This window comes from Mobula hypostoma, chromosome 3, assembly GCF_963921235.1.
Source record: "Mobula hypostoma chromosome 3, sMobHyp1.1, whole genome shotgun sequence".
NCBI classification, from domain to species: domain Eukaryota; kingdom Metazoa; phylum Chordata; class Chondrichthyes; order Myliobatiformes; family Myliobatidae; genus Mobula; species Mobula hypostoma.
In genome coordinates, this window is record NC_086099.1 from 121,690,342 (window position 1) to 121,713,370 (window position 23,029).

A 23,029-nucleotide genomic window follows, 5' to 3' on the forward strand; every position below is an offset into this window, starting at 1 on the left:
AGGGGGTGATCAGCACTGCCTTGCAAAGGAGATATTGGTGTTTCACAGTGTGATTGAATTAACTATTGGCCGTGCTGCCACAGAGTAGGGTGATTGTTGTCAATATATACTCAGTGGCCACTTTATTAATGACCTCCTGTACCACTGAGTGTACGTTCATGGTCTTCTGCTGTTGTAGCCCATCCACTTCATGTGTTGTGTGTTCAGACATGCTCTTCTGCACACCGCTGTTGTAACACATGGTTATTTGAGTTACTATCACCTTCCTGCTAGCTTGAACCAGTCTGGACATTCTCCTCCGATCTGTCTCATGAACGAGGTGTTTTCAACCACAGAACGGCTGCTCACTGGATTTTTTTTTTGTTTGTCGTATCATACTCTGTAAACTCTAGAGACTGTTGTGCATGAAAATCCCTAGAGATCAGCAGTTTGAGATACTCAAACCATCAGAATCCCGCCGCCCCCCCCCCCCGGCTCCTTAACTTCAAAGTTAAAAGTAAATTTATTATCAATATACATATATACATCCCTGGCATTCATTTTCTTGTGGGCATACTCTATGAATCCAATAACCATAATAGAATCAATGAAAGGCAGCACTAACAGGGTGACAACCACCGTGCAAAAGACAGCAAACTGCAAGTACAAAAAGAAAGTAATAATAATAAAAAAGCAATAAATATCAAGAACTTGAAATGAAGAGTCCTTGAAAGTGAGCCCATTGGTTGTGGGAACAATTCAATGATGGGGCAAGTGAAGTTGAGCGAAGTTTTCCCCTTTGGTTCAAGAACCTGATGGTTGAGGGTTAATAACTGCTCTTGAACCTGGTGGTGTGGGTCCTGAGGCTCCTGTACCATCTTGTTGATGGCCACAGCAAGAAGAGAGCATGTCCTGGGTGGTGGGTGTCCCTGTTGAGGGGATCTTTTAGAAACATACAAAATTTTGAAAGGGATAGATAAGATAGAAGTAGGAAAGTTGTTTCCATTGGTAGGTGAGACTAGAACTAGGGGACATTGCCTCAAAATTCAGGGGGGAAGATTTAGGACGGAGATGAGGAGAAACTGTTTTTCTCAGAGAGTGGTGAATCTGTGGAATTCTCTGCCCAGGGAAGCAGTTGAGGCTTCTTCACTAAATATATTTAAGATACAGTTAGATAGATTTTTACATAGTAGGGGAATTAAGGGTTATGGGGAAAAGGCAGGTAGATGGAGCTGAGTTTACGGACAGATCAGCCATGATCTTATTGAATGGCAGGGCAGGCTCGATGGGCCAGATGGCCTACTCCTGCTCCTATTTCTCATGTTCTTATGTTCTTCTGATGGATGCTGCTTTCCCGCGACAATGTTCTGTGTAGATGTGCTCAGTGGAGGGGAGACCTTTACCCGTGATGGACTGGGCCATATCCACTACTTTTCGTAGGATTTTCTGTTCGAAGGCATTGGTGTTTTCACACCTGGCTGTGATGCAGCCAGTCAATATAGTCTCCACTTCACATCTATAGAAGTTGTCTGTACTGTATGGCTCTACCTAATAAAGTGATCACTGAGTTCATGGTCAAAGTCACTTCGATCACATTTCTTCCTCACTCTGATGTTTGGTCTGAACAACAACTGACCATCTTGACCATGCCCGCATGCTTTTCTGCATTGAGTTCTGCTGCATGATTGGCTGATTAGATATTTGCATTAAGGAGCAGGTGTACCTCAGAAAGTATGTGTTCCTATCCATGCTTTTACCACCTGAATGTGAGCACGTGGGTCACTACAGTTATACAGCTTAGGTCAGTTCGAGGTGAAAATCTGCCGTGAGAACACAGATGAGCAGGACCTCTGACGCATGGGTGCAAAAAGCCCCTACTCGTCACTGTTCCACACGTCCACGGCGCCTGCCTGTCAGAATGTCTTTGTTGAATGTGCCATATAGGCCAAGATACCGCAGGTCAGCTGTAACCAGTTTAGACCAGTTTTTGGGCCCCTTACCTAAGAAAGGATGTGCTGGCATAGGAGAGGACCAAAAGGAGGTTCAGGAGAATGATCCTGGGAGTGAAAGGGTTAATTATGAGGAGCATTTGATAGCTCTGGGCCTGTACTCACTGGAGTTTAGAAGACTGAGGGGGAATCTCTTTGAGCCTATTGAATATTTGAAGGTCAAGTTATGTTCCCTGAGGGGGGTGGGGTGAATATGTGGAATTTGTTGCCACAGATAACTGTGGAGGCCAAGTCATTGGGTAATATTAAAGCGGAGGTTGACACACACAAAATGCTAAAGGAACTCAGCAGGGCAGGCAGCATCTATGGGTGGGAATGAATGAATGTTTTAGGCCGAGGTGCTTCACCAGGAGTGGTTCGTGACTAGTAAGTGTGTCAAAGAATATGGGGAGAAGGCAGGAAAATGGGGTTGGGGGAGAAAATAAATCAGCCACGATTCAATGGCAGAGCAGTTTCGATGGGCCAGATGGCCTAATTCTCTTCCTATCCCTTACAGTCTAAACACGTGTCAAGAGACCAATCCAGAAAGAGAAGTAATTATCTAGAAAGTAAAGGTTACGTGCTGCATCCCGTTAGATGTAGGGGAGTGAGGTATTGATTCGGAGTCTGTGTGTCGCTGATTACTTCGCTGCCTGGACTCTACCCTTACGTGGCGTTTGGCAGTGTACCGCAAGAGCTGGTCGCTGCATACTCTAACGTTGACTGTGCTGTTGCTGTACGACAGAAATGCCGCCATCCCTCTGGAGTAAAGCTGATGTGGCACAGTGGCTGAAATGGGCGGAGAGAGAGTATTCACTGCATTCCATCGAAGACAGCAAGTTCGAAATGAATGGAAAGGCACTTTGCCTGCTGACCAAGGACGACTTCCGATACCGCTCTCCCAGCGCAGGTAGGAATGGCGGGATAGCTATGACACAAACCTTTGATGTAGCCTGTAAGCGTGGGAACGGCCAGGATTTCTCAGGACCGTGGGGGTAATCAGTTCGCGGGACAACAGCAATAAGTGTGGACGCAGAAAAGCAGAACTACAAATTATCCTGCATGCCTTCTGCATTACCCAGGGTGCTCCAGCTTCCTTCCACATCACAAAGATGTGCAGGTAGGGTTGTTAACTGCCCGTTCTCAATTCCTCTTGTGTGGATGTCAGCGCTGGAATTTAGTTGGGGTGGAGGAGGGAGTTAAGTACAAGGATGTACACACTGTGGCCACTTTATTAGTGACCTCCTGGACCTATTAAAATGGCCACTTTATGTGTGTTCGTGGTCTTTCGCAGCTGTAGCCTGTCAATTTCAAGGTTCGACAAGTTGTGCATTCAGAGATGCTCTTCTGCACACCTCTGTTGTAACACATGGTTGCTTGAGTTACTGTCACCTTCCTGTCCGCTTGAACCAGTCTGGCCATTCTCCTCTGACAGCTTTCATTAACAAGATGTTTTCACCCTCAGAACTGCTGCTCACTGGATGTTTTTTGGACTATTTTTGTAAATTGTTGTGTGTGAAATCCCAGGATATCATCACTTTCTGAGGTACTCAAACCACCCCATCTGGCACCAATAATCATTCCACGGTTAAAATCACTTAGATCCCATTTCTTCCCCATTCTGATGTTTGGTTCGAACAACAACTGAACCTCTTGACCATGTCTGCATGCTTTTAGGCATTGAGTTGCTACCGCATGATTGGCTGATTAGATATGTACATTAACGAGCAGGTGTGCAGGTGTACCTCATGAAATGACCGCTGAGTGTGGACCAGGACAGCTCAGTGCAGGCCCTTTGACAATGAGCACCATGTAATATTAAACTAATCTCTTCTGCCTGCACATGATCCAGAGGAAGACACCAGAGGTCCATTGGGGATCGGTGGTGGAGAGGGCCAGTTGCTTTAGATTCCTCGGTGTTATCATAAGTGGTTGTCTCCAGGGTCCAGCATGTAGATGCCATTACAAAGAAAGCACAGCAGCACCTCTGCTTCCTTCAGGCTTTGTGTAGCTGCGGCATCTAAAACTTTGGCAGACTTTTATAGATGCACGGCGGAGAGTATCTGGACTGGTTGCATCACAGCCTGGTATGGAAACACCAATGCCCAAGAACAGTCAAACAAAGAGTAGTGAGTACAGCCTGGTCTATCACAGGTAAAGCCCTCCCCATCTGTGAGCTCACCTGGTCCCTCAACACCAGCTCCATAGCAAAGAAAGCCCAGCAGCGTCTCTACTTTCTGCGAAGGCTGAGAAAAGTCCATCTCCCACCCCCCATCCTCACCACACTCTACAGAGGTTGTATTGAGAGCATCCTGAGCAGCTGCATCACTGCCTGGTTCAGAAATTGCACCATCTCGGATTGCAAGACTCCGCAGCAGATAGTGAGGTCAGCTGAGAAGATCATCAGGGTCTCTCTTCCCGCCATTAGAGACATTTACACCACACGCTGCATCCGCAAAGTAAACAGCATTATGAAGGACCCCACACACCCCTCATACAAACTCTTCTCCCTCCTGCCATCTGGCAAAAGGCACCGAAGCATTCGGGCTCTCACGACCAGACCATGTAACAGTTTCTTCCCCCAAGCCATCAGACTCCTCAATACCCAGAGCCTGGACTGACACCAACCTACTGCCCTCTACTGTGCCTATTGTCTTGTTTATTATTTATTGTAATGCCTGCACTGTTTTGTGCACTTTATGCAGTCCTGGGTAGATCTGTAGTCTAGTGTAGTTTTGTATTGTTTTACGTAGTTCAGTGTAGTTTTTGTATTGTTTCATGTAGCACCATGGTCCTGAAAAACATTGTCTGGTTTTTACTGATTGTACCAGTGGTTATGGTCGAAATGACGATAAAAAGTGACTTGACCTGACTTGACTTGATTTAGAGAGGGCATGACCTCAAGAAGGCAGCATTCATCAACAAGGACCCCCACCACCCAGGCCATGCTCGCAGGAGGTTCGGAAAGCTTGGGTTCCACACCACCAGGTTCAGGAAAGGCTATTACCCCTCAATCATCAGGCTCCTGAACCGGAGCGGATAACTCCACTCACCCCAACACTGAACTGATTCCACAAACTACAGACTCACTTAAAGGGCTCAGCAACTCACATTCTCAGTGTTATTTATTTATTTGGACATTTTGTGTTCTTCTGCATGTTGGTGTTTGTCAGTCCTTGTTGGTTTATTTATAGTTTTTCATAAATTCCACTGTATTTCTTTTCTCCTTGTAAATGCCCGTAAGAAAATGAACCTCAGCATTGTATATGGTTGCACATAGGTCCGTTGATAATAAATTTACTTCCCTGCATATTCACATAACAATTTATTCATTTAGAGGTTCAGAGGTGTAGGCCATTCCGGCCCTTTGAACCATACTGTCCTGCAACCCCCAATCACAGGACAAATTACAATAAGCAATTAACCCACTAACCAGTGAGAAGAGGGTGATAGGGTGGGGTCCTTAACGACAGTTGCTGCCTTCTTAAGGCATCACCTTTTGAGGATACCCATGCTGGAGCTGGCAGAGTTACAACTTCCTGTAGCTCGTCTCGATCCTGTGCAGTGGTCCCTCCACAATAGCTGTCACTATGGAGAGGAGCTGGGCGGAAACCAGAGTGTCATGTGATCACAGGGGGAGTTTGGAAAACTCCCACACGTGAATCTCAGCCAGGGGCTAGCACTGGTCAGGGTTGTGGGCCAGCTACGGTGTCGCATCACGTGAGGGGGAGCTAACGTCAGTCTTTCTGTAGGAAGAGCCCTGAACACCCAACACCAGTAGCCTGAGAAGTTCAGTCTGGCGATTGCCATGCTTTCAACAGCGGACATCTGGAGGAGGTCAAGCCTCAGGAAGAATGGGCATCCATCATGAAGGATCTCTATCACCCAGGACATGGCCTCTTCTCATTACTACCATCAGGGAGGAGCTACAGGAGTCTGAAGACACACGTTGAACATTTTAGGGAAGGCTTCGACCCTCCACCATCAGAGGAGGGAGGGAGAGGCGGAGGAGGAAGAAAGGATGGCTCCTTTGCCACAGTTGACCATGAGGTGGTAAAGGCAGAAATGCTTCCACTACCCAAATCGCTGGAAGTTCGTCAGTGGAAGGAGATCCACCCTGTAGCTCTGGGTGCTCACTGGGATCAGTGGTGTTTTGTCCATTAGAGTTTAAGTGTCAACGTTCAAAGTATATTTATTATCAGCTACATATATGTCACCACATATTACCCTGAAATTCATTATTTTGCAGGCATTCACAATAGAGCAAAGAAATTCAATAGAATCAATGAAAAACTGCACATAAACAAAAACTGATGAGCAACAAATGTGCAAAAGAAAACAAACTATACAAATACAAATAAAAACAAATAATAATAAGTAAATAAATACACTGAGAACATGAGTTGTAGAGTCCTTGAAAGTGAGTCTGTAGGTTGTGGAATCAGTTCAGTGTTGGGGTGACAGAAGTTATCCACACTGGTTCAGGAGCCTTATAGTTGAAGGGTGATACCTGAACTTGGTGGTGTGGGACCTGAGGCGCCTATACCTCCTGCTCGAAGCCAGCAATGAGAAGACCATGAATGTTGGGGTCCTTGATGATAAATTCTGCTTTCTTGAGACAAAGGTCCTTGTAGATGTGCTCAATGGTGGGGAGGGCATTTCCAGTGATGGACTGAGCTGTATTCACCATCTCCACAGACGCTCCCATTCCTGGGCATTGGTGTTGCCCTACCAGGCTAGGTTGATCTATCAATGAGCAGTCTTGGTTCAGAAAGGAGGGTTAGAACGTGTATGCTTGGCTCTACTTTCATTTGCAGGTTTACAAGAACAAGTTTTGTCTTACCTTTGGCAAGTTGCAAACAAAGTACAAAGTTGGAAAAAACACAGAAATTCTTGCACACCATAACCTCTATATATTTAAATGGTTATTTACGTTATATACATGTATATAGTTAAATGGCAAAAACTTGACTTGACTTGACTCAGTGTCTTTTCTCTTTTTAGGAGATGTATTGTATGAAATACTTCAGAAGTTTAATCACAACAGGAGCTTTGCACAAAGGAATCCCTTCATGAACCCACCTGCAGGACAGGCCATGCACACCCCTCATGTAAATCTACACAGCAGCTTCGAAGGTATGATCAGTGGCATGAGGGCAAACAGGAGGGAGGAAAGGGGCTTGATTTGCTGTTGATGTTTTGTTGCCCGCTGTGTTCCGTTCCATCGCGTTCTGTGTTTTTCTGCCGAGCATTACGGGCATGCCATGTTAGTGTAGTTTCAAAATGTGTGGCAACTCTTGTGGGCTGCCTTGTTTGGTTGTTAGCGCAAACAAAGCATTTCACTGTAGGTTTCGATGTAAGTGTGATAAATAAATCTGAATCTGAATTATTGCAACATGAAAAGATGCAAAGGTACAGCATTTCTTTGAACTTCTGGATGGTTTCTGCTTATGTTCAGTCGAAGGTCACTTATATCAGCCAGGTATATGGTTCACTGTCCCTGTTACAGATGGGAAATGGGTATTGAGCCACACACATCCACAGGTTCATAGAAGAGGAAACGCAGAGAGCTTGGATCTGTTCCGTGACAGGCAATACATGCTCGAGGGCAGAAGATGTTACAATCGTGTTCAGAAAGGGGACAAAGTTAATCACTCACATATTTCTGAGTCTTCAGCTCCAAACAAAACTTAGCACAGGGGAAATGAATAAATACGAAGACAATGGGAAAATAAATATGATATTGGAAAAGAAGACTTTTGCTTAACAAATCCAACTCCATGTTCGATGGGGAGTATGGATATGTCTATACATTTGTGTAGAGGAGATAAGAGTGCACAGCCAGCACCATTTCCCTGGCTAATGGCTAATATGAGAGGACATCATTTTAAGGTATTTGGAAGAAAGTATAGGAAGGGTGTCAGTGGTGGGTGTGTGGAACGCACTGCCGGAGGTGGTGGTGGAGGCAAATACATTAGGCACATTTAAGAAACTATTGGATACACACATGTCACCTTTGAGGGAGAGAGTTCCAAAGACTGCAATCCTCAGAGGGCAAAAAAATTACCTCAACTCTGCAATCCATGGGCAACCTTCTATTTTACACAGTGGTGCAAAGTGACAATCCATGGGCAATTTCCTATTTTACACAGTGGTCCCATGTTCTCCCACAAAAGACAGCCACTCGACAGTTCTTGAAAGGTTACTGCTAATGCCTCCCCAATCTCTTCAGCCACTTATCTCAGAACCCTCAGGTGTAATCCATCTGGTACACAGGACTTATCTACCTTCAGACCTTTCATCTTCTCAAGTGTATTAGCTATTAGTAATAGCTAATAACCTCAGTTCTGCCCCCTGACATTGAACTTCCACTCCTGTCTTTCACAAATGCAAAATGCATATTAGTTTTGTCTGCCATTTCTCTGTCTCTTATTACTACCTCTCTAGCATCATTTTCCAGTGGTCCCTTATCCACTTTTGTCTCTCATTTGCTCTTTATATATTTGAAAAATCTTTTGGTTTTCTCTTTGATATTTGGCTGGCTTACCTTCATATTTCATCTTTTCCCTTCTGTGTTTTTTTAGTTTTTAAAAGCCTTCCAATCTTCTACCTCCCCACTAATGTTTGCTATATTAAGTGTCCTCTCATGTGCTGTCTTTGATTCCCTGTCAGCCAAGATTGCCTCATCCTCTCTTTAGAATGCTTCCTCATCTTTGGGATGTACAGAGCCTATAAAAAATATTCACCCACACCACCCCCACCCCCCCCCCCCGCCGGGAAGGTCGTGTTATATTGATATACAACATTGAATCACAGTGGATTTAATTTGGCTTTTTCTGGGACACTGATCACCAGAAAAAAACTCTTTTGTGTCAAAGTGAGAACAGATCTATATCTAAGTTAGTTACAAATGTAAAACATAAAATAATTGATTGCATAAGTATTCACCCTCTTCAAGTCAGTATTTAGTAGACTGTAAGTGTCCACAAACTCTCAATTGGATTGAGGTCTGGACTCCGAATTGGTCAGTCCAGAACATTGACTTTGTTGTTTCTAAGCCATTCCTGTGTAGCTTTGGCTTTATGCTTGGGGTCATTGACTTGCTGGAAAACAAATCTTCTCCCAAATCACAGTTCTCTTGCAGACTGCATCAGGTTTTCCTCCAGGATCTCCCTGTATTTTGCTGCATTCATTTTACTCTCTACCTTCACAAGTCTTCCAGGACCTGCTGCAGTGAAGCATCCCCACAGCATGATGCAGCCACTGCCATGCTTCACAGTAGGGATGGTGTGTTTTTGATGACGTGTGGTGTTCAGCTTACGCAAAACATAGTGTTTAGTCTGATGGTCAAAAAGCTCAATTTTGGTTTCACAAGACATATAGGATTTTCTTTCAGCTAACTTCAGAGTCTCCCACATGCCTTCTGGCAAACTCTAGCCGAGTTTTTTTTTCAATAGTGGCTTTCTTTTTGCCATTCTTCCATAAAGTTGCAACTGATGAAACATCCAGACGACAGTTATTGTATGCGCAGTCTCTCCCAGCTCAGCCACTGAAGCTTGTAACTCCTCCAGAGTTGTCATAGGTCTCTTGGTGGCCTCCCTCACTAGTCCCCTTCTTGCACTGTCACTCAGATTATGAGGACAACCTGCTCTAGGCAGATTTATAGCTGAGCCATATTCTTTCCATTTCTTGATGATTGACTTAACTGTACTCCAAGGGATATTCACTTGGAAATTTTCATGTATCCATCTCCTGTCTTGTGCTTTTCAATAACCTTTTCATGGAGTTGCTTGGAGTGTTCTTTTGTCTTCATGGTGTAGCTTTTGCCAGGATACTGACTCACCAGCAGTTAGACCTTCCAAAAACAGGTGTAATTTTACTACAATCAATTGAAACACCTTGGGCACACAGGTCTCCAAAAACAGATCTCCATTGAATTAAATTATGTGACTTCTGAACCAGTCGGTAGTACCAGTGTTGACTTGGTGTGTCATATTAAAGTGCTGGGAGGGGGTGTTGAATACTTACGCATTCAATTATTCTGTAATTTATATTTGTAATTAATTTAGATCACTTTGTAGAGATCTGTTTTCACTTTGAACGAAAGAGTCTCTTTCTGTTGATCTGTGTCAAAAAAGCAAAATTAAATACACTTTGATACAATGTTGTAAAAAATAAAACATGAAAGCTATCAAGGGGATGAATACTTTTTATAGTCATGTATCTATCCTGCACCTTCCAAATTGCTCCCAGTAACTCCAGCCATTGCTGCTCTACTAGTGTCCCTTTCCAATCAACTTTGGCCAGCTCCTCTCTCATGTCTCTGTAATTCCTTTCACTCCTTTGAATCATCAGACTTTAACTTCTCCCTCTCAAACTGTATGGTGAATTCTATCATATTATGATCATTGTCTCCTAAGGGTCCCTTTATCTTAAGCTCCCTAAACTAATCTGGGGCATTACACAACACCCAATCCAGAATTGCCTTTTCCTTCATGGACTCAAACACAAGCTGCTCTAAAAAGCCATCTCGAGGGCATTCCATAAATTCTCTCTCTTGGGATCCAGCACCAGCCTGCTTTTCCCTATCTACCTGCACATTAAAATCACCCATGACTATTGTAACATTGCCCCTTTTACATGCCTTTTCTATCTCCCATTGTAATTTGTAACTCACATCCTGGTTACAGCTCGAGTCCTGTATGTAACACCTGTCAGGGTCTTTTGACCCTTGCAGTTTCATAACTCTACCCACAAGGATTCCGTACCTTCCGATCCTATGTCACCTCTTTCTGAAGATTTACCGACAGTGCCACCCCACCCCCTCTGTTTACCTACCTGTGCTTTCAATACAAGGTGTGTCCTTGGACGTTAAGCTTACAGCTGTGATCTTCTTTCAATCATAACACAGTGATGCCCACAATGTCATACCTGCCAATCTCTGACTGCACTCTAAGATCATCTACCTTGTTTTCTATATCACGTGCATTCAAATATAATACTTCCAGTCCTGTGTTCGCAATCCCTCCTCTCAAATCTATCTCTATGTGTCCTGAAGATAAATTTGTTTCTTTTTCTAAACTTTTGGCCTTGTTCTTTATTGTGGAGACCTCAGTAAGCTCTCCAATACTCCCCTCCCCTTCCCTTTTAGTTCATCCTCACTCTTGTGTTTAAAGCCGTAACCGCCACGCCAGCCACGTGGTCTGCCAGGACCCTGATCGCTACATAGTTCAGCCACGCCAGCCACGTGGTCTGCCAGGACCCTGATCGCTACATAGTTCTGCCACGCCAGCCACGTGGTCTGCCAGGACCCTGATCGCTACATAGTTCCGCCACGCCAGCCACGTGGTCTGCCAGGACCCTGATCGCTACATAGTTCCGCCACGCCAGCCACGTGGTCTGCCAGGACCCTGATCGCTACATAGTTCCGCCACGCCAGCCACGTGGTCTGCCAGGACCCTGATCGCTACATAGTTCCGCCACGCCAGCCACGTGGTCTGCCAGGACCCTGATCGCTACATAGTTCCGCCACGCCAGCCACGTGGTCTGCCAGGACCCTGATCGCTACATAGTTCCGCCACGCCAGCCACGTGGTCTGCCAGGACCCTGATCGCTACATAGTTCAGCCACGCCAGCCACGTGGTCTGCCAGGACCCTGATCGCTACATAGTTCAGGTGGAGCCTGTCCCATTGAAGCAGCTCCTTGCTCCCCCAACACGCGTACCAACATCCCACAAATTCACACACATTTCTAACACACCAATGAACTCTGTGGTTAATTTGCTGATCCTATTAACCCTTTGCTTATTTGCTGATGGCTCAGGTAATAATCCAGAGATGATTACTTTTTCAGCTCTGCTTTTCAACTTGGTCCCTGGCTGCTCACATTCCTCGATCCTACCTATGTCATTGGTACCCACAACTGGATCTTTCCTCCTCCACTCCAAATTCCTCTGCAGATCAGAGGAGATGTCCTGAACCTGGGCACTAGGTGGACAACACGGTCCCTGGGTCTCTCAATCCTTGCAATGGAGAATAGTGTTTATTCCCCTGACTATACTATCCCCAATTACAACTACATTCCTCTTCTCTCCCCACTCTTGAATGTCTCCCTGAACCAAGGTGCCATGGTTTGGTTGCTCATCTTACCTACAGACCCTACTCTTATCCTCGCAGGGTGCAACAATCTCAGACCTGTTAGACCATAAGACGTAGGAGCAGAATTAGGCCATTCAGCCCATCGAGTGTGCTCTGCCATTCCATCATGGCTGATCCCAGATCCCATACACCTGCTTTCTCACCATATTCTTTGATGCCCTGACCAATCAGGAAACAATCAACTTCCACCTTAAATATACCCATGGACTTGGCCTCCACCACAGTCTCTGGCAGAACATTCCACAGATTCACTACTCTCTGGCTAAAAAATTCCTCCTTGCCTCTGTCCTAAAGGGTTGCCCCTCAATTCTGGATACCCCCACCACAGGAAACATCCTCTCCACATCCACCCTGTCTAGTCCTTTCAACATTCGGTAGATTGGGCAAACTCAAGGTCTGGGGCCCCTCCAGCACTACCTCTGAGATCCCTCTCCCTGCCTAACTTGCAGTCACGCCATCTTGTCCCTGACTACAGATAGTCATGAGGTTCAATGTAAGCTTTTATGGACTGCACATCTTGGCAGCACCAGCCTTCCAGACTTAGTACTTTATTTAACAATTCTGGCCAGTGTACTTTCCTTGTTAACGTAAGAATTACACAAAGCACATTGCCAGCTCCATCCTTGTATAGACTCAGTGGCCACTTTGATAATTACCTCCTGTACTTGATAAAATGGCCACTGACTGTTAGTTCATGCTCTTCTGCTGCTGTAGCCCATCCACATCAAGGATGTGTTGTGTGTTGAGAGGTGCTCTTCTGCATGGCAAAACCCATGGTTATTTGAATTACTGTTGCATTCCTGTCTGCTTGAACCAGTCTGGCCATTCTCCTCTGACCTCTCTCATCAACAAGGAATTTATACCCACAGAACTGCTGCTCACTGGATGTCTCATTTACACCATGCTCTGTAAACTCTAGAGACTGTTGTGTGTGAAAATCCCAGGAAATCAGCAGTTTCTGAGATACTCAAACCACCCCATCTGGCACCAACAATCATTCCACATTCAAAGTCACTTAGGTCATATTTCTTCCCCATTCTGATGTTTGGTCTGAACCTCTTGACCATGTCTGCATACTTTTATATGTCGAGTTGCTGCCACATGGTTGGCTGATTAGATATTTGCATTAACGAGCAGGTGCACAGGTGTACCTAATGGAGTGGCCACTGAGTGTAGATGGCATGGTATATCGGGGGTAATATACTGGTACAGATGGAGTTCTGGTTCACAGACTGTGGAAAAGCATCGGTGAATTTCTGGTTCAGGGGCTGGGGTCAGGAGGGTTCTGCAGGGACTTGTGCATTGTGAGGATGAAGGATGAAGGATCAACTTTATTCACCATATACTTTTCCATGGATTAGGAATTTGCTGTGGTATGTTTTTGCAGAGGATGCAAAGAATATCATGGATGAAACGAATATCTAATGAGGATGTCATGAACAGAGCAAACACAAAAAGAGAAATAATGTATAAAATCAACGTAACTTCATTGGACATGTGATTAGGAAAGAGGAGTTAGAATGCACGGTAATTATGGGAAAGATTCAAGGGAAGAAAACAAGAGGAAGACAAAGACAAATGATGATGGAGACAGCAGCCAGAGAACTGGAAATGAATACAGATCAATTGATCCACTTGACCTGAAACAGGAGTGTGTGGGCCATGGCAGTCAAAGCTCAAACTGAGCATGGCACCTGATGATGATGATGATGATGATGATGTTTGTCAGGGGGCGATATGCAACAAAAAACAACATTCAATAATTATAAAGAATAAAGAATTCTGTAAATGTAGAGGTTAAAGTTTGGATATGGAATAAAACTGCATAAATACATACATATAGTATGTATTTACAATGTAAACAGCATTATAAAAAGTGTTTACAGTGCAGTGACGGGATAATAAATAGAGAGGTCGGGGTGGGGGGATAACTAGAATGGTTGATCAGTCTAACCACCTGGGGGAAGAAAGTTTTAAGATGGTGTGAAGGTTTTGTTTTAATAGCCCTGTAGTACTTTCCAGAAAAGAGGTTTTGGAAAAATTGTTACATAAATTATACGCATAAAATACAGACGTTAAACTCAGTGGCCACTTTACAGAGGTAAAATTGCTCCACTTTGTGACCTAAGTGACCTGTTTTATATGGCGTGGCCCAGGAGGGGCAGATGTGAGTCTGTCTGTTCGGGAGCCGGGGTTGGATTGATCTTCGTCTGGCATCTCGTCCACGGCCGTTCCAACATGGGTGGCCCTGAGCTGGCGATGCCTGATGGAGTCCTTGAAGCACGCAAACCTCCACATAGAGAGTGGTGAATCTGTGGAATTCTCTGCCACAGGAAACAGTTGAGGCCAGTTCATTGGCTATATTTAAGAGGGAGTTAGATATGGCCCTTGTGGCTACGGGGGTCAGGGGGTATGGAGGGAAGGCTGGGGCGGGGTTCTGAGTTGGATGATCAGCCATGATCATAATAAATGGCGGTGCAGGCTCGAAGGGCCGAATGGCCTACTCCTGCACCTATTTTCTATGTTTCTATGTTTCTATAACATCAATGTGACTTTGACCGTGGAATGATTGTTGGTGCCAGACAGGGTGGTTTGAGTATCTCAGACACTGCCGATCCCCTGGGGTTTTCACACACAGCAGTCTCCAGAGTTTATAGAGAATGGTGCGAAAAACAAAAAAACATCCAGTGAGCGGCATTTCTGAGGGTGAAAACACCTTGTCAGGGAGCGAGGTCAGAGGGGAATGGCCAGACTGGTTCAAACTGACAGGAAGGCGACAGTAACTCAAATCACCACATGTTGCAACAGTGGTGTGCAGAGGAGCATCTCTGAATGCACAACATGTTGAACCTTGGAAGTGGATGGGCTACAGCAGCAGAAGACCACGAACATACACACAGGGGCCTCTTTATTATGTACAGGAGGCCACTGATCGTGTGTTTCTTTAATATTGATTTGTAATGCACCAGTGTGCAAATACAAATGAACCATAGCACCTGTTTGCTTGTTCATTCTGCAGCTTGCTACCCCAGGCAACACCAGAACGCAATTTCTTTTTCATTCATCCATAAAGACTGTGTTCAGTCCCACCAGTGTGACCCCATTCTCTGATTCCGCTTCCTCGCTGCTGATGTTATCAAATCATTTCATAGCATAAACAAAGAAGGACTTTCACTTTTAATATCGAAGCAGATAATCTCCTGTGGGTAACATGATTCCCACATTCAGATAGCAGTGCCTACAGCTTCCACTTTAAAAGGGTTTTGGCCCCGTAGCTGTTTGTGGGAGGAAGGCAGCTCGAAGAAATTGACCCTGTATATACAAAGCTCGAAGCCTCTCACTTCAGGCTCCATTCTCAAGTACACAGTCCAGGCTGACACTTCAGTCTTACACTGCAGAGCTATCCGAGGGAGAGGTTTAACCACCATAACTTCCAAACTAACCAACCTCAAAGAATAACACATGATTAAAAAAATCACCTCTAATTACTTCTGCTAGTCGCACACCATGCTGACCAGATGATAGATCGCTGATCCTTCGCTGTCGCTCCATTGAGATCCTGGAGCCTCACAAACAGCCCGGTGGGACCTCCCTCACGATAAGATGCTAGAGCCTCACAAGCAGGCCGGTGGGACCCCCCCTCACTACAAGACGCTGGAGCCTCACAAACAGCCCGGTGGGAGCCCCCTCACTATAAGATGCTAGAGCCTCACAAACAGGCCAGTGGGACCTCCCTCACTACAAGACCCTGGAGCCTTACAAACAGGCCGGTGGGAGCCCCCCTCACTATAAGACGCTAGAGCCTCACAAACAGGCCAGTGGGACCCCCCTCACTACAAGACCCTGGAGCCTCACAAACAGGCCGGTGGGACCCCCTCACTACAAGACCCTGGAACCTCACAAACAGGCTGGTGGGACCCCCCTCACTACAAGACCCTGGAGCCTCACAAACAGGCCAGTGGGACCCCCCCCCCCACCTCACTATTAGACCCACTGTGCTACAAACAAACAGCTCATCGCGCCTTCTCCACAACACTCACGGACAGCGAGTGAGCTCTGGCTTCGTCAGTGATTCCCATCGGCCAGGAGCAACTGGAAAGAAAGACACCGGAAAAGCAGACTTAATTCCTTTTAACTTTTAATGTAACGATAGCTAATGGGTTAGTTGTAGAGTTGAAAGAATTAGACAGCATGAAAACAGGCCCAGCTGGTCCATACTGGAAAAAAGCCCTATTCTGAGGCTTTATAAAGCACCAGTCAGACTGCACTTGGAGTATTGTGAGCATTTCTGGGTCCCTTATCTGAGAAAAATAAGTGCTAGCGTTGGAAAGTATCCAGAAAAGGTTCATGAGAATGATCCCAGGAATGAAAGGGTTAATGCTTGAGGAGTGTTTGATGGCTCTGGGCCTGTACTCACTGGAGTTTGGAAGAATGAGGGGGTATCTTATTGAAAGCTATTGAATATTGAAAGTCCTAGATAGACTAGACATGGAGAGGATGTTTCCTATAGTGGGGGAGTCTAGACCAGAGGGCATAGCCTCAGAATATAGGGACGTCCCTTTAGAACAGAGATGAACAGGAATTTCTTGAACCAGAGGATGGTGAATCTGTGGAATTCTGGCATGGACTCTGGCACTGTACCAGAGGACTGGAAAATTGCAAATGTCACTCCACTCACCAAGAAAGGAAGAATGCAGCAGAAAGGAAATTATAGACCAGTTAGCCTGGCCTCAGTGGTTGGAAAGATGTTGAAATCCATTGTTAAGGATGAAGCGATGGAGTACTTGGTGACACGGGACAAGATAGGACAAAGTCAGCATGGTTTATTTAAGGAAAAAATCCTGCCTGTTGGAATTCTTTGAGAAGATTACAAGTGGGATAGATAAAGGGGATGCAGTGGATGTTGTATATTTGGATTTTCAGAAGGCCTTTGACAAGGTGCTATACATGAGGCTGCTTACAAAGTTAACTGTGCAGACTATTTTCTAAATGGGGAGAAAATCCAAAAATGAGATGCAAAGGGACTTGGGTGTCATAACCATGGATTCGGCAGTGCAGTAGATACGGTAATTGTGCTTGTGAGTTTGCACGTGTCAGCTAATTATTACTTAATCGTGATAGTATATAACTCCATACTTGTTGAGACTTGGACAAAGCACAGCAACACTTCACTGCTGTTTTGCATTCAGCCTTCCCTGAGATATTGGACTTTCAAGTCAACTGACTCTGAAGACTAGCGGTATTCGTTTAATGTTTAGATGTTCTTTTCAGCCGCAGTGAAGGCTTTGTGTCCCTTTTGAGAGTTTTAGTTAACAGCCCTGTTTGGCCCAGCGTTTATTGTTTATTTTCCCTTTAACACTGTGCGTATTAAAGTCTGTGAACTATCGACCTGCTTCAGCGTCTCTCACTCCGCACTTGGGCCATATCTGAACCGGTTAACAGCAAGTCTGGACCAACAAAGATGGACCCAGTGGAGAGAGAGCAGCTGACCTTGGCCGTGAGATTCATTGGTCAGGTAGGAGACAAGCTACAGGCAATGGAATCTGTTCTCAGTGAAGTTACAGAGGCAATGAGGCAGATAACCTTGTGCCGACAAGCCCAGTCTCACTTGGAGGAACAGGTATCATCCCCAGCCACAGCTGTTCAACAGCTACCACAGACAATCGGACTCGGGTGTCTGCGATTTCCGCCCTCATGGCTGCCGACCACGAACTTGCTGTGAACAGCCAGCATCAGCTGACAGCCATTAACGTTCTCACCAGCTCAATTCAGCAGCTTCAGGCTGCCTCAGTCCCACTCCCAGCATCTCACAGGTCCTCCGTTTCTGCTGCCCCGACAATCTCTGCTACTAATGCTCTCGCTCCCGCGCCCAGACCAGAGCCGACTCCCACGACCATACAGGAACCGAGTATTCCACCACCAGGCAGATATTCTGATGATCCCGATGGTTGCAGGAATTTTATTACTCAGTGCGAACTGACATTCCAAGCCCAGCCTGGTCGTTTTGGTGATGATGCGTGAAAATTGGTGTACATGGTTAATCTTCTTGATGGACCTCCACTCAGCCTGTTCAACGCTTTACAGGAGCAAGGAAGGTTTTTGATCTTCCAGTACGGGGTCAGGAGGCTGCCCACTGACTCTTGGACCTGCGCCAAGGCAGAGGAATGGTGAGAGCCAATGCAGTTAAATTCCGTACCCTTTCAGTAAAGACAGGTTGGAATGACAGATCTCTCATCACTGCCTTCCAACGTGGACTGAACGCAGGGGTCCAGCGTGAGATCGCTGTTCGGGACGAGCAGGATAGTCTGGATGACCTGATTAATCTGGGTAGTTGAGTTGACGACTGGGTAAATGAGTGGCGGGGGGAAAGAATGTTTCAGACTTCCTACACGCCGCCTGATCACCATTTTCCTCGCCCTCTCCCACTCCCTCACCAGATCACCGTTTTCCTCACGCTCTCCCCCTCCCTCACCACCCAGCACCCAGCCCACAGAGGAGTCTATGCGAGTGGGGTCATGCGCCTGTCTCAGGAGGAACGAGAGCGGTGCTGGAGAACAGGTTCCTGCCTCTATTGTTGTGATCCAGGACACTTCTGGGCAGCATGTTCCAAGCGTCTGGTAAAAGAGAATACCCGTCAGCAGGGAGGGGAATCCTGACGGGTCGTTCTCTCATCAGTCGGCTTCCCCTAATTCTGTAGTGGAGGAATACATTAAGGAGGCATTGAGCATGGAGTTTATCCGTCTGTCAACCTCGCCAGCAGGAGTGGGCTTCTTTTTTGTGAGCAAGAAAGATGGCAAGCTCCATCCCTGCATCGATTATTGGCCCCTGAACAGCATCACTGTGAAGAATCGCTACCCTCTTCCCTTGCTGGCATCTGTGTTTGAACATCTCCAGGGAGCAACCATATTTACTGAAATTAATCTGCGCAATGCTTGCAATCTGATTCGCATAAGAGAAGGGGATGAGTGGAAAACAGCTTTCAACACCTCTAATGGCCACTATCAATATCTGGTGATGCCTTTTGGTCTGGCCAAAGCCCCCGCTGTATTCCAGCCTTTGGTTATCGGTGAGCTCAGGGACATGTTGAACCTGTTTGTGTTTGTGTGTTTAGATGACATCCTTATCTATTCCCGCTCTCATCAGGAGCACATCCCACATGTCCGGAGAGTTCTCAAATGCCTTCTAGAAAATAACCTGTGCACCAAGCCTGAAAAATGTGATTTCCATAAAGACCAGATGTTGTTTTGGGCTATATTTTATGCCATCCAGTGTTCAAATGAACCCCAGTAGAGTTCAGGCAGTGGCAGAGTGGCCCAGACTGTCTACAGTCAAACAGGTACGGCGTTTCATGGGGTGGGGTTTGCAAACTTTTATCGTCGTTTCATCCAGAATTTCGGCTCAATCGCAGCTCCAATTAATGCACTCACCAAGAGGACCGCGGCAGGATTCCATTGGACGGATGATGTCAGCGAAGCATTTTCCGAGCTGAAGCGATGTTTCACCACTGTCCCACTGTTGCAAAACCCAGACCCATCTCAGCCATTTATTGTCGAGGTGGATGCGTCCGATGTCGGCATTGGAGCTGTCCTCTCTCAGCGCTCATCTGCAGATAGTCGGCTGCACCCTTGTGCCTTTCTTTCCAGTCGCTTGGCTCCAGCCGAGAGGAATTACGATGTCGGGAACCGGGAGCTTCTGGCTGTCAAGGAGGCCCTGGAGGAATAGCGAAACTGGCTGGAGGGGGCACAGCATCCATTCTTGGTCTGGACAGATCACAAGAACCCCTCCTATATTCAGGATGCTAAGAGACTCAACTTTCGTCAAGCCCAGTGGCCTCTCTTCTTCACACAGTTCAGTTTCATCCTCACCTCCGGCAGCAAGAATACAAAGCTGATGCTCTCTCCTGGCACTTCAACGGATCTGAGTACAGTGCCGATCCAGAGCCCATTCTCCCTCACTCGTGTATCGCTGCTCCAGTAATCTGGGGAATAGAGGCAGAGGTGAGAGCCGCCCAACAGTCAGACTCATACCCGGGTGGGGGACCTCCCAACCGGCTGTTTGTCCCTGCTGCAGTGTGTTCCAAAGTGTTGGAATGGGGTCACTCCTCCCATCTTGCTGGACTTCCGAGAATTCAACAGACTCAGGAGTTTGTAAAGAGACAATTTTGGTGGCCATCTATGTCCCAAGATGTCTACGACTTTGTATCTGCCTGTCCCACCTGCACTCAGAACAAGACATCACACCAGCCTCCTGTGGGTCTGTTATGTCCACTGCCTGTGCCCCACCACCCCTGGTCCCACCTCTCAGTAGATTTCATCACTGATCTGCCCTTGTCTAATGGAAACACCACCATTTTGGTCATTGTGGATCGATTTTCCAAGGCTGCCCACTTCATTGTCCTCCCCAAGCTCCCATCAGCTCGTGAGACTGCCACACTCATGGCTCAACATGTGTTCAGTCTCCATAGCTTTTCTCAAGACATTGTGTCTGATCGTGGACCACAGTTCACTTCCCGCTTTTGCAAGGCATTCTGCTCTCTTGTAAGAACCACGCCAGCCTCTTGTCAGGTTTCTACCCCCAATCTAATAGCCAGACTGAGAGAGTGGACCAGGAGTTGGAGACAACCCCGCACTGTCTTGCCTCTTCCAACCCCACGTCCTGGAGCTCCCAACTGGTTTGGGCGGAGATTGCCCACAATAACCTCCAGTCATCTTCCACTGGTATGTCTCTTTGAATGCCAGAAGGGATTCCAGCCCCCGCTCTTCCATGAACAGGAGATCGACGTAGGAGTTCCTACTGCTGAACAGCTGATCCAGCGCTACAAGTGCACCTGGAGACGAGCCAGGGCTTCTCTGCTGCACGCCCAGAAACAACACTCCCGGCAGGCTGATCGGCTCCACCGACAGGTAAGGCCATTCAAGCCAGGGGAGAAAGTCTGGCTGGCATCAAGGGATCTTCCCCTGAAAGTCGAGAACCGGGAATTGGCTCCGCGCTACGTGAGACCGTTTGTAGTGGAAAAGGGTGTCAACAAGGTGTCCTATAGATTGCATCTACCAGCATCACTGAAAATTCACCCAGGCAAAGGACATCTTGGACAAGCTGCTGATCGGGGACTTCCAGCAAACACAAGTCTGTGGCGCCTCAGGGGCTGTGCCTGGAGAGGGGACCCTGCCCAACCACAGATTCGGCAGCGTAGTAGATATGGAAATCGCGCTTGTGAATGCACATGTCAGGTAATTATTATTTAATTGTGATAGTATTTAACTCCATACTTGTCGAGACTTGGACAGAGCACAGCAACGCTTCGCCGCTGCTTTGCATTCAGCCTTCCCCGAGATATTGGGCTTTCAAGTCAACTGACTCTGAAGACTAGCAGTATTCGTTTAATGTTTAGGTGTTCTTTTCAGCCGCAGTGTAGGCTTTGTGTTCCTTTTGAGAGTTTTAGTTAACGGCCCCGTTTGGCCTGGTGTTTATTGTTTATTTTCCCTTTAACACTGTTCGTATTAAAGTCTGTGAACTATCGACTTGCTTCAGTGTCTCTCACTCTGCTCTTGGCCATATCCGAACCTGCTAACACTGGGATTCTTTGTGCAGAACACCCTAAAGGTTAACTTGCAGGTCTCGTCGGTGGTGAGGAAGGCAAATGCCATGTTTGCATTCATTTCAAGAAGTCTAGAATACAAGAGCAGGGATGTGATGCTGAGGCTTTATAAGAAACCTGTGAGGTCTCACCTTGAGTATTGTGAACAGTTCTGAGCTCCTCATCGATGTAAAGATGTGCTGACATTGGAGAGGGTCCAGAGGAGGTTCACAAGGGTGATTCCAGGAATGAAAGAGTTATCATATGAGAAACGTTTGATAGCTCAGGGTCTGTACTCACTGGAATTTAGCAGGAGAAGGGAAAATCTCATTGAAAACTTTCAAATGTTGAAATGTTGAATGGATGTTTCCCGTAGTGGGGGAGTCTAGGACAGGAGGGCACAGCCTCAGGATAGAGGGGCGTCCATTTAAAACCGAGAGCGGAGAGATTTCTTTAGCCAGAAGGTAGTGAATTTTGGCAGCTGTGGAGGCCAGGTCGTTGGGTGTATTTAAGGCAGAGCCTAATAGGTTCTTGATTGGACATGGCATCAAAGGTTACAGGGAGAAGGCTTGGGAGTGGGGCAGAGGAGGAGAAAAAAGGATCAGCTGTGATTAAATGGCGGAGCAGACTCGATGGGCCAAGTGGCCTCATTCTGTTCTGATGTCTAATGGTCTTACCCAAACTAGTCCCAGGACTTGGCCCATAACTTTCTAAACCTTTCTCATCCAGGTATCTTTTAAAGATTGTTATAGTACCTGTCTCAATTATTTATCACCGAGGTTACCATGGTCCTGGAAGGTCCTATTGTCACCCAGTTCTCTATCTGGCTGTTTCAGATCCTTATCATTTCCATCAAGATGTTGGTCAAAGTTTCTTGGTATTCGATGTTACACCAAGCCGCTGTTCAAATTAAACTCCATATATGCAGAAACTCAACATTATCCTATGCATGCATAGATCTATCGACCTATAGACCCACAGGATATTGACCTAGACACCCGCAGGATATTGACCTATAGACCCACAGGATATTGACCTGTACACCCACAGGATATTGACCTATGGACCGACAGGATATTGACCTATAGACCCACAGGATATGGACCTATAGATGGACAGGATTTTGACCTATAGACCAACAGGATATTGACCTGTACACCCACAGGATATTGACCTATAGACTAACAGGATATTGACCTGTAGACCGACATGATATTGACCTATACACCCGCAGGATATTGAACTATAGACCCACAGGATATTGACCTACAGACCCACAGGATATTGACCTGTAGACCGACAGGATATTGACCTGTACACCGACAGG

The 23,029-nt window shown here is 46.3% G+C and overlaps 1 protein-coding gene across 3 annotated transcripts in view; it reads left to right on the forward strand.

Moving 5' to 3' along the window:
• LOC134344229 (transcription factor ETV7-like) overlaps nucleotides 1-23,029 on the forward strand; it is an 83,191-nt gene that overhangs the window by 28,546 nt on the left and 31,616 nt on the right. For 2 of the 3 annotated variants that reach the window (XM_063043677.1, XM_063043679.1), the window contains 2 exons: nucleotides 2,713-2,877; nucleotides 6,972-7,103. In XM_063043677.1, the coding sequence (XP_062899747.1) occupies nucleotides 2,713-2,877; nucleotides 6,972-7,103 (297 nt within the window). The remainder of the gene's footprint in view (nucleotides 1-2,712; nucleotides 2,878-6,971; nucleotides 7,104-23,029) is intronic. The other variant, XM_063043680.1, reaches the window with a different exon arrangement.